At 42.6% G+C, this 12,341-nt stretch overlaps 1 protein-coding gene across 2 annotated transcripts in view; it reads right to left on the reverse strand.

Annotated features, from left to right (window-relative positions):
• LOC106101129 (integrator complex subunit 1) overlaps positions 1 to 12,341 on the reverse strand; it is a 31,159-nt gene that overhangs the window by 3,076 nt on the left and 15,742 nt on the right. For both annotated transcript variants that reach the window (XM_013280254.1, XM_013280253.1), the window contains exons 14-32: positions 11,950 to 12,100; positions 10,513 to 10,718; positions 9,949 to 10,162; positions 9,615 to 9,685; positions 8,741 to 8,921; positions 7,761 to 7,907; positions 7,032 to 7,209; positions 6,429 to 6,663; positions 5,842 to 6,008; positions 5,313 to 5,506; positions 4,601 to 4,762; positions 4,026 to 4,173; positions 3,644 to 3,777; positions 2,966 to 3,088; positions 2,717 to 2,838; positions 1,934 to 2,066; positions 1,274 to 1,459; positions 809 to 1,023; positions 119 to 307 (exon numbers count right to left, since the gene is read on the reverse strand). In XM_013280254.1, the coding sequence (XP_013135708.1) occupies positions 119 to 307; positions 809 to 1,023; positions 1,274 to 1,459; positions 1,934 to 2,066; positions 2,717 to 2,838; positions 2,966 to 3,088; positions 3,644 to 3,777; positions 4,026 to 4,173; positions 4,601 to 4,762; positions 5,313 to 5,506; positions 5,842 to 6,008; positions 6,429 to 6,663; positions 7,032 to 7,209; positions 7,761 to 7,907; positions 8,741 to 8,921; positions 9,615 to 9,685; positions 9,949 to 10,162; positions 10,513 to 10,718; positions 11,950 to 12,100 (3,156 nt within the window). The remainder of the gene's footprint in view (positions 1 to 118; positions 308 to 808; positions 1,024 to 1,273; positions 1,460 to 1,933; positions 2,067 to 2,716; positions 2,839 to 2,965; positions 3,089 to 3,643; positions 3,778 to 4,025; positions 4,174 to 4,600; positions 4,763 to 5,312; positions 5,507 to 5,841; positions 6,009 to 6,428; positions 6,664 to 7,031; positions 7,210 to 7,760; positions 7,908 to 8,740; positions 8,922 to 9,614; positions 9,686 to 9,948; positions 10,163 to 10,512; positions 10,719 to 11,949; positions 12,101 to 12,341) is intronic.

Genomic DNA, 12,341 nt, shown 5'->3' on the forward strand with positions numbered 1-12,341 from the left:
ATTTTCTTTTATTAAGCGGCTCTGTGCCACGCTTTCGTACCCCTAAAACGAGGTTTAGAGATTTTTTGAGCTGAGTGTTATATTTTTTTATTTTTTCCCATTACTGTTACTTTGTTACCTGTCTTGCGAGAAGAGGTCAGCGTCGGGCAGCACCTCGAGCGCTGCGAGCAGGTGCGCGTGCGGCGGCGTGCGGCAGGGCTCCGCGCGCACGCCGCGCAGCAGCGCCCCGCACAGCGGCAGCGCGCGGCTGCCCGCGCCGCGCACGCGGCACCACAGCGCACGCGCGAGCGACTCTATACGCCAAGCTCTGTTCAAATACAACTATATCTTAGTAAAGATTTTTAAAAAAATAGTTGAGTTCCAATATAGATTAGAACTGATTTAAAAAAAACCAAGCGGACAGAGTCGATGCCGTAAGCTAGTTTTACAATTAAAACAATCTTTATTGGACAAAAACATTTACATAAATTAGCGGTGTCATCTAGGTGTGAACTAGGTTTAGCTATTTTTTTTTTATTTCTTTATCAAACAAAAGTGTGTTTATCCAGACACTGGGTACTTCACAATAAAATATAACAGTCTAACAAAGATTGATTTCGACGATTTTAGTTATAATTATTGACAATTTGTAATCAATTCATTATTCAAATTCCTAAAATTTCCAGGCATAACGACGACCAGTTAGAAATCAGTTTATCGGACTGTTAATGAACCACCAAAACCCGTTTGAAATGATCTAATATGGATTGGCACGTTGGGTAGAACATCGGTCATATTAACGACGTGCCAACTAAGAGTTGAATGGTACCTCTGGGCGAGATCTTTGGAGTGTGTATGCGTGGCCGCGAGCGCGGTAAGCAGCGCGTGAGACACGCGGTCAGTGGCGCAGGTTGAGGCGCGCGCGGCTCGCACCGCCTCACCCCCAACACCCCCAGCACCCCCAGCCAGCTCCTCCAGCGACTGCAGCGCACCCCCGACTGCGCGGTCTTCACTTTCCCTCATAAGTTGCACTATCTTCGGCACCTGCATACAAAATAAATTAGCTAACGCCCTGTCAACGTCAAAATTGTCACATCATTTTCATACTAATCATACTAATGTTATAAATGCGAAAGTTTAGATGGATGGATGTTTGTTAGAGTTAGTAGCCTAAACGGCTGAACGGATCTAGATGAAATTTGGCAGAGATCTAGAATATGGAGCATAGTCTGGAAGAACACTTTTGTTTTTTTTTTAACTCCAAGCGGACGGAGTCGCGGGTGACAGCTAGTACCTTCATATACAACAGTAGGAGCAGCAGGGGGTGGTCCCGCGCGGCTGCCAGCGCGGCGGCGAGCAGCGCGTGCGGGGCGCCGCAGCAGCGCAGCACCAGCGGCAGCCGCGCCTCCGCCAGCCGCCGCGCAGACTCCGCGTCCGCCGCCGCGCCCTCCGCACCCACGTACCCAATCAGCACCTCCAACTGGACATTACAACCTTTATTCAGAGATTCAGGGAGAGAAAGAAATATAAACTACAAATACAACAAGGTTGCTGCAAAAAACATAGCAGCAGGAAAGAAAGAAAATATTAAAAAAACCTTTATTCAGATTCTGGACGGATTACAAAAATTAAATAAAAATCTATACATCATACAAAAAAAAACAAAAATATCCAATCACCAGTAATCTTTTCCACGCCCAATAGATTTTTTTTCTTTAATTTTCCCTTAATCTATGTTTTATTTACTACCAGTTTCAATTTAGGGTATATAAAATGAAAAAATCTTGCATTTAAGGGTTAAAAAGCTACGTTATCAATGTGTAACATAGGTTATATATTTTAAAATGTTTAACTTAAAGCGAAGTCGCGGGCAACAGCTATATTTAGATATAGGTTTATATTATATTACGGAGTGAGATGTAGGTTTCTTTTAGCTATTTGTTGTTATTTGTACCTGTTTGTGTGTGAGCCGCAGCGTGTCCTCGTGCTCGTAGTGTTTGGGCGTGGCGCGGTCGCGGCCTTGCCACACGCGCGGACTGCCCGACAGCGTCGCCGCGAAGTCCAGCACCGCGCTCGCTGACCAACCGCTAAACACAAACAAGACAAATATAAAAACGGATAACTATAATATTCGAATGAATGTGGATGGCACAAAGGAAGAGGAAGACCAAAGGAAGTATGGTTGGATTGTGGGAAAGAGGATATGTTTAAGAAAGGAGTGGTTTCAGATATGACGGCTGATAGAGATGTATGGAAGCAGCACTGTGCCGACCCTCCGTAAGGGATAAGGGCAAGTTGATGATGAACTACAATATTCGAAAAAAAAATTGCTATAAGATAAAACAGCAAAAAAATCTGTATTTTTTTTATGTATATCAGTCTGTACTGATAACTTCCTTTTTTTTGGGAAGTTGGTTAAAAACTACAATCTACCAAAAGGATTAAACACAGCATATGCAAAACAATATTTTTTGGTGATTTTCAGCCAGTTCCTAAAACCTGCAACACACCTTCAGTTTCGACTAAACAGTATAGTTCAGTTTTAACTGAAGGTATGTATGTATTGTGGGCTTTAGCACTCACTTTGTAGCATAAACAACTAAACGGATCTTTATGAAATTTGCCATAATCTAAAAAAAAGGTAATTACTGTTTTTTATTCCACGTGGACGGAGTCACAGACAAAAGCTAGTTAGATAAAAATTATAAAAACGGAAGATGTTAGTAGGACATTATACCCTTGAGGCTCCAACAATGTGGTGAGGCAGGAGTGCAGGGTCTTCCAGGAGGCGCGGTGAGCCAGCAGCGTGACCAACAATGGCCGCCAGGGGGCGCCGCCAGCGACAAACATCAATTTCATCTGCAAACATACATATAAATAGATGATAGATATTTCCCTTTACTACACAAATAACCCGTATTTCCTTCCGGTAAACACATTCACAATAAAAAATATCAAGCAGCTTTAAAGTTTGTATGCGATATACCTGTCTGCCAAGGGTCTCTCGCTGCAGTTCAGCAAGCCAGTCCAGCAGCAGGCCGCAGCCCAGTCCGCGGCGTGAGAACACGTGCGCACCCTCCTCCTCCTCCTCCAGAGTTTCGCACTTCACCTACATAAATATACAAAAACTAATGTCCATCTCTTTTGTTATCAAAGATGTTTTTAGGTAAATTATGTAACAGCGTACAACTTAAACGACTGAACAAATTTTGACGAATGAGGTGTCATTCAATTCGTCTTGTTCCCTAGCGTGTTATAGGATATATTACTTTGGTACAAAACTCCTACAGTGGAAATGAGAATTGAAATTCTAAAAACATATTTAAAAAAAATTCACTTCAATTTTTACGCCATCACTTTTTCTCATTTCCTAATTTTTTTTTTCAATATTTTTGAATATACTTGTCGCGCCCGCGACTCCTTCCGCGTGGAATTAGAAAAATCTAAAGTGAGTAAACTATGTGTTCTTCAATATTATCCTCTACGTCTATGCCAAATTTCATCGAGATCCGTTCAGCCGTTTAGGCTACATACTATAAGAAACATCCATCCATTCATATAAACTTTCGCATTTATATTAGTAAGATTAGAATTAGTCTGTCGGATATTTTGTGTTTTTTTTTTTATTGAGGTTGGTAAGTTGCGCTTGCGGTCGCTACATTACCTTAGTTTCGTAATGTCCTTCTTGGCTCTTCTCCAGCAGTATGGAGATGACTTCCACCACCATCTGGGTGTCCTGCGTCTCTATTATGTGGTTACCGACCGCTTCTAACGTCCTGGGTGTGGTTGCTTCAAGTGCTACATATGTACGAGAAAAGCATATTTTTTAATTAATCGTTGGGGACTTCATAGGTTTAGTAGTACAATCGGGGAATCTGTCAATATAACCAATAGGACGCCTTTAACACATTTATACGAAAAATAGTTGGTTGGTATTTACTAATTATTTTTTATTATCCCGTCGTTGTAACTCTTTGTAAGGAGTTTATCTCGTTGCAAGTAAAAAGGTAATTTTTATAGTTAACTGCGGATGTTCACGACTGTACCTGCGACGAGGTGTTCTTTGGTTGCGTTGTGCGGCAGTTGCGGGGCGAGGGCCTCGGGTTTCGCCCCCGACGCCGCCGCCGCCGCTTGCAGCAGCTCCGATACCGCTCCCGACACACACTTGCCCGTCGACAGCAAAGATCGTGCTATCTAAACACAGCATAAGACAATAAGTTCAAATAATTATAGTTGTAAGTAAATAAGATCCAGCGGAAAAAATATATTTGTATCATATTTATCTTCATCTGTGGTACACTTTTCTTAACATTATAAGATGGTAACATAGTAAGCGGCTGCCCATAGACATTTCTGTCAGAGGAGTTGACGCACAGAAGAATAAAATTTCTCTCCCTATGCGTTCCCGTCCCTTTCACCAACAAATACACTTTCCCTTCCCATCCTTTCCTTACAAGATATAATGGGAAGGGAAAGTGGTCTAAAATGAAGTCTCCAACCATACCTATCAGAGTGTATGCGGAGTGTGTTCCAGTGGGTGTGTCTCCTATGTGTGGTATTCCAAGTTAACAGCACATTTCTCAGATGTTTCTGATATCTAGTATAGTTAGTATAAATGTACCTCGGGCAGTGCGCGCGGGCGGGCGGCGTGCAGCGTGCGCAGCAGCACGGCGGCGTGCGCGGGGCGGCGCGCCAGTGCGTGCGGCGCCACGCCCCGCAGGAACCCGCACGCGGACCTCGTGTACGGGCCCTCCTCGCCGCGGCTGCCCTCCTCCGCTATAAACTGATAATAAATCTCGATAAACATTACATTCAAAATACATACTAATATTCTCCCGCGACTTCGTGAGTCTATATCAATGTTATCCTGCGACATCAATCAACATTTCCGGGATTATCATCTATATTTTCTTAGTGTTGTAAAGAACGGCTGCTGCGCCAGCTGTCAATGTGACACGGATGTCAATAAACCAGTTTGCACTAAGCTAGCGGTCGTATCATTGCTCCCTATATCCTTACGATAAAACTTACGATTATTCTATATGTATACCAAAGAACTTGTAAAAAAATGGCGTTTTTTTTGTGTTAATCAAAAACATTAGTAGATTTTTGTTAATTTACTTATATTTTTTAACTATTCCAACTAAGCTCTAGGATATGGTTCACAATAGTCGAATAGCGGGATTCGAACCCTCGACCTCAAGATCGGTAGTCTGTACTCCAAATCATTAGGCTATTGGCGCTTAATTCCATTCATACATCTAAACATTCTCAATTATAAAATCAGAAAGAAGCATTTTTAAATACAATGTGAAACTATATGTATATCTTACTGCAATTAGTTGTGTGCATGCAGTATCGACGTCGAAGTGACAGTCCTGTGCGTCGAAGACTGCAGCCAGCAGCCCTGCCACTAGCTCAGGCTCGAGCCGCGGCGTGGCGGAGACTCCGCCCCCGGCCCAGCCCCCCATGTCCCATATTGACTCCGTCTCCTCGGGCAGCACCTCCTCCGCGAACTGAGTGTCGTCTGAACAGAATACATTGTCATTGTTATTGTTATAAATTAAACAAAAATATATAATTTTAAAATAACTCTTATTCCGTTGGCATATCACTCAAAATTCAATATTGCGCGATATAAGTGTCGCATTTTAAAATTACTGCATTTTGTACGTGTCCCAGGCTGAATGGCAGTTCTAATATAGCCTTTGACCAATGAATTCGGTAAGCATTAAGGTAGGCCGTAGTTGAACCGCCCAGGGCAGAAGTTAAGGGCGTTACGTTCAGATAACCGTGTTAATCGTTCTCGCCCTCCACCCAGGGCGTTGTAATCACTAATGCCGGTAGTCAATGAAGTGGTACCGGGTGGTAGATGTGGCGGCTGCAGCCCTAGGGCCGCAGCGAAAGCCGCGCCGCCGGTAGCGCCGCGCGCGCGCTGCACCGTCAGCAGCTGCGCCATGTAGCCGCGCTCCACGCCCAGCCGCACCACAGCACCCGCGGGGCACGCGTCCAGCGCACCCAGTAAAGCACTGAAACAATCACATATATTCAAATTAAATTGGGAAATAACCGTGTGACTGAATTAAATCCATCACCAAACAATTAAAATCTTAGTAATATTATAAGTGCGCTAAAGGTTAGATGGATGTTAGATGGTATATCGGGAACATTACTATTAACAACTACAATTTTTAAAGAATTGTTTAAACCTTCGCGAGACATTATCATAACCAACAATATTTTGCCTGCGACTCCGTTCGAGTGAAATTTAAAAAAAAAGAGAGTAGCCTATGTGTTATTCCAGACTATTCTCTACACCAACACAAAATGTTGTTGGCTGAAGCCGTTTAGGGTACAAGTTTAAAAGGAATTTTACGGTTTAAAATTATAAAACTTGTATCTCAAGAGCTACAATACAAAAACAAACTAATGCATAAAATAGTACTAACCTCATGGAGGCGACGGGCATTCCGAAGGTCTGTATGAAGAGTGCTAGCTTGTGGGCGGGCAGCGCGCGCAGCCCCGCCTCCAGCAGGGGCGGGCGCGCCGAGCGCACCAGGTGCAGCCGCAGCCAGTCGGGCAGCAGCGTCTCCCCCGCGCCCGCCCCCGCCGCACCTAACGCCCCGCCCTCCCCGCCCACCCACATCGTCTGCAGCCACAAGTACATCTCCTGGTTCGTGTCATCTGACAACACAACACCCAGAATCAATTTTTAACATTCACAGTATCTTAAAGGACATTTACCAACTAATTTTAATTTAATTATAGATGTATACAAATATTATAAAGAGGAAAGATTTGTTTTTTGTATGTATTGAAATAACTCAATAACTACTGGTCCAATTTCAAAAAATTCGTTATCAGTAAGAAACATAGGCTATATTTTTATTATTATAATTTCATGCAGACGACGCCATTAACAGCTATTTTATTGAGCTAGCGCGTATCTATCCTTCGACCGCGTCTTCACTTAGCTTAGGTGGAATCGAGGTCAAGCGCTGGTTTATTTATGTTTAAAAAAAACAGCTATTTGAAAACATGGATGTAGTTACAGATGGAAGGTCCGTAGCAGAGGAGCTTGAGATGTGCGTGGACGAGCACGACGTGCAGACGCGCGCGCCGCCCGCCCGACCACTGCAGCAGCACGCGCTCGCCGCCGCCCCACCCCTCGCCGCCCTCCTCCACGCCCTCCGGCTCCTCCTCCTCCTCATCCACACCACTGCGGATACACTGAAACACGTCCATTAGTACACTGATATCTTTTTACTATAACTAAATGAATACTGCACTGATTTATTGTTTTTACTATCGTTTTATTTGGGGATCAAACATACACAACAAACTGGAATATGATTTTAGATCGTTTTGAAGTTTATATTATAGCATACTAGCTTTCGCCCGCAACTCCGTCCGCGTGGCATTGAAAAAAACAAAAGTAAATAGCCTATGTGTTCTTCCAGAGAAAACTGTTCAGCCGTTTAGGCTACAAACTCTAACAAACATCCATCCATCTAAACTTTCACATTTATAATATTGACCAACAATTTTTAATAGCGGCCGCACTCCTATGACTAAACAATCAAACAACTGTTGTGCGATTGTCGATTGTTTTCAGCCTTCAACTGTTTGCACAACTAAAAATCGCAGTAGTGTAACCTCCATATAAGCTGATACAAATCAAAGCGCGACTAAACGGTTGTGCGATAATTTAGTCAAAAGTTTGACGCTTTTAAATACACAAATGCCTCGAAAAGAGTACAAAAGATACATAGATTAGTTACTTGTCTAAGATGCGCGTGCAGTATGCGTGTGAGGGAGTGCAGCGCGCGGTGCTGGTGCTGACTGGCGCCAGCGGCCTCGCGACTGTCCACTGGCGGCAGCACGCAGTGCGTCACTGTCGTGCGTTCCATCAGCACTTGACTCAAATCCTGAATAACGTTACACAAATTAATACATAGAAATCGCAAATTGTTAAACTGGAGATATCAACTTAAACGTTCCAAACCAAGACGAAATATCAATGAGTTTTAGCGTTTTTGTTTAAAACTAGCTGTTTTCGTGTGGCATCATGCGCAAGAAATTATAAAAAAAAAGATTGTTCACATTTGTCAAATTCTTAAATGTTGATTTTCAAATGCACAAATGGCCTTTGTCATTGAAAAAAAAAGACAATTACCGTTACCACGGCAACCTTACTCAAAGTAAGGTTGTAATTTTTGTCCCTTTCCAGCATGAGGGGTTTTCCAAATTACCTACTCCCTAAATTTAATACTGTGGAATTAACCTAGAGCGTGTCGTAAGTGTAGGGTTTTTTTTTAATTAAAAAAGGAATTATTCAAAAATATACTGCGATTGTTGACATCTTAAGTGACTATGTATGGAAGTTTTCGCTTTATTATATTAGTATAGAAGTATAGATATATATTTCGTGTATAGATTAGTATAATAATAATTCGCTAGAGACCTCAAGAAGCTCTCGCTAGACACCTCAAGAAGCTCTCGCTAGAGACCTCAAGAAGCTCTCGCTAGACACCTCAAGAAGCTCTCGCTAGAGACCTCAAGAAGCTCTCGCTAGAGACCTCAAGAAGCTCTCGCTGGAGACCTCAAGAAGTTCTCGCTAGACAGTTGGATTAAGGGCCCGATCCAAAAGGCGGTTATTTTAGAAACCGCACGCATAGTGAGGAGGTTCCTGTCTCTGCAGCCCTGACCACTGGTTGCTTGAGGGGGTAAAAACGCTTATGTTCTGCAAACTTATACTTACTAGTACAATATCAGTATGGTCCAGTTCTGGAGTACCATCGACGTGGTCGGCGAGGAAGGCGAGGTATGCGGCGAGGTGTGTCGGCGCGCACTCCACGAGGCAGGCGGCCCGCACGCGCGCCACCGCCTCCCCGCGCACCGCGCCCCAGTGCCGCAGCTGCCACAGCAGCCCTAGCCACTCCCTACACACATACATACAAACAAATATGATTAACTAGCTTCCGCCCGCGACTCCGTCCGCGTGGAATTAAAAAAACAAAAATGTATAGCCTATGTGACAAATGGATAAAGTTAAGAATGTGTATATTAGAGGAAGTTTGAAAGTAGCGCCCGTGGTGAAGAAATTGAGAAGCAAAAGGTTAGCGTGGTATGGACATGTTATGAGACGAGACGATGGGGATGGCTATAAAGGAAGAGGAAGACAAAAGAAAGTATGGATGGATTGTGTGAAAGAGGATATGCTTAAGAAAGGAGTGGATTTAGATATGACGGCTGATAGAGATGTATGGGAGAGCAGCACATACTGTGCCGACCCTAAGGGATAAGGGCAAGTTGATGAAGAAAAGTGTATAGCCTATGTGATCTTCCCGACTATCCTCTACATCTATACCAAATTTAATCGAAATCTGTTCAACCGTTTAGACTGCAAACTTTAACAAACATCCATCCATCTAAACTTTTGCATTTATAATATTAGTAAGAAGTAAGATCACAAAGTTTATATGGATGGATATTTGGTATAGATGTGGAGGGTAGTCTGGAAGAACACAGGCTAATCACTTTTTAGTTCGACGTGGGTGGAGTCGCGGTCGAATGATACATACTATTTAAGTTATTATTTTATGAAGTATTTTAAAATAAAAAAATAGACTCACTCGGGACTAACATCCGCATTGTAGTCCATCTCCACTGTGTCTTCAGATTGCGATAGAACTAGTTTGAGGCCCTGCGAGATTTCATACAATATTTAAAAATCACAATTTTTAATACAGCAAAGAAACATTTAGCGGACATAACTCGGAAATAACTTCACTTAACATCTTTTTTTTTGACCGACTTTCCGAAAGAAGGAGGTACTCGATTCGTCTGTATGTTTTTATATGTGTGTTACGGCATAACTTCGCCGATTTTGATGATTCTTTTTTGTATGAGTATTGTGGAGCAGCTAATGCTGTTAAGGATTCTGCCACGATAGCATGTATGACTTGCCCTGTTAGCGGCAGCTCGCGTGTGTTTGTGCGAGTGTGCGAGACGCTGCATGTAGTAGTGCAGTACAGCGCGCGCGCCCTCCTCGCTGGCCAGCGTGCGGCGCAGGTGTGCGCACAGCTCGCCCGCCTTGCCCGCCTCGCCCGCCCCGCCCCCGGCCCCGCCCCCAGCACCGCCCGCTGACAGGAACTCGCACAGGCATTGCACAGGCAACACACTACAGAAAGATATACACCATTTATTAAAATACGAGCTGTTGCGTGCGGTTTAATCCGCATAAAATTACAAAAACTTTTTTTATTGTTGAATTTCGTGAAATACTCAATTGAAAATGTCAAAATCCAAATGCACAAATGATAACGAAGGCAAAATTGTATAACATTTACCGTTACCATGGCAACCATAATTCCTTGATATAGTTAGCTTGTTGATTTGTGCCAAGTTGTTTGTATTCAAGTATAGAAAATGAATTCGCCAAGGAGAGTCAATGGTTCTTACCCTATTATTTTTTTAATTACTAACCATTGTTATATTCAGTTAAGAGTAAAGGAATGGGAAGACACAAACCTGAGTTCAAGCTGGTCATGCTTGAGCAGCTGGTGCAGCCAGGGCATGGCGCGGCGCGTGCCGTGGCGCTCCACCAGCTGCAGCAGCAGCGCGGGCTGGCGGCACAGCAGCCGGCCCAGCCGCAGCTGCGTGCTCAGCGCCGCCAGCGCCTCCGCCACGCCGTTCGGCGGCCGCCGCGCCGGCCCCAGCGCGTCCAGCACTGATAACTGTCACCAGAACAACCAATATTCAAATATCTTCTTCAAATATCCACTTCATTTAACCTTAGATAGATGGATCGATGGATGGATGGATTTGTAGCCTAAACGGCTCAACGGATTTGGATGAAATTTGGCATAGATGTAGAGCAAAGTATGGAAGAACACATTAGCTACTTGCTTATGTTTTTTTTAATACCACGCGGACGGAGTCGTGGGCGAAAGCTAGTATGTATGTAAGGTGTAAACATCGCGCAATACATGTTTTCCCGCATAACGCACGCGTCGATCATACTAAATCAGTACACGTTGAATCACTACCACGTTCGCGTGTGCTCACCACCATACATCGCCGTAGTTATAGGAATAAATTACAACATTCTCTTTTAATTACGGTGTTTTATTTCGTATGTACGGATACACCATACATCTTGGTCCTTCGAGCCGGATTTGAACCAGCGACCTATGGATCCGTACAATGTATGAAAAAGTTAATCATTAATAATATTAAATGACTTTGTTTAGATCCGTTCATCCTTTCAGCTGTAGTTTGCAATGGAATTGACATACATACATACAGAGTCATACATTTGGAGGTTATGTGTATATGGGCGCAAATCGCCTAGTACCAAAAATACTATTTCGATTTATCATTGTAACTTTATTATAGAATATAGGCAATAAATGTGATTCAAATTATACTGTTATTTATAAAAGAAATGTTCACTAATTTAATATGCAGCAGACACTGTGTTGACTATTTTAAAATGTTAAATGTTTAATATGCTGTTTAAATTATTAATTTACTGTATGAATATTCAAATTAAAATAGATTACTTTATTCTGAATTAAAGTTGATTATTTGCATTTAAGTTTATTTTATATTCATTCTGTTAACAGCGCCATCTGTTGATGGAGCTGTGTAAGAACGATATCCGTTCACATTTAATTATTGTAATCATGTTAAATAAATCATTAGAAGTTAAGTTAAATTTATCTAAATATTTATTGTGAATATTTAGCTATATTTCATTAATTTGTTTGTAGTTATTAAATTTTATTTTGTTGTACAGGAAGTCATTTTTCTGTCAACAGATCTATATAAAACGAATGAATTTTGTAAAAAAGACTTACTTCTATACTGACTATCGTGGCAAAATAAAGTAAACTAAATCTGGAGTGTGTATTTTGTGGTGATGGATTCTCATCGCGAAAACCCTGGCGTATCGCCGACATGTACCTGACTGAGCAGTCGCGAGGTGTGCTCCGTGACGGGCAGCTTGGAGTTGCTGGCGCTGGCGAGGTGCGTCTCCAGCTGCAGGATGGCCGCGCGCTCCGCCTCCGCCCGCTCCGCCTCCCCGCTGTTAGCACTCCACTCTATACTGGGCTTGCTGGAATAAAACTTGTCGTTTAAGATATTTATTTTCTTTTAAAAACATACAAGTCACTTGACGAGAAAGATTTTTTTAGCATTTGCATTTTACACCAGTAGTCTAGTTTAATTAAACATCCATCCATCTAAACTTTCACATTTATAATATTAGCAGAGTTTTACCTACCATTAAAACTCATATTATGTCCGGAGCCTTATTCGAGGCCTTGTAAACAATATTGAGAGATGACAGTCTGTCT

This window comes from Papilio polytes, unplaced genomic scaffold, assembly GCF_000836215.1.
Source record: "Papilio polytes unplaced genomic scaffold, Ppol_1.0 DF824024.1, whole genome shotgun sequence".
Classification (NCBI taxonomy): domain Eukaryota; kingdom Metazoa; phylum Arthropoda; class Insecta; order Lepidoptera; family Papilionidae; genus Papilio; species Papilio polytes.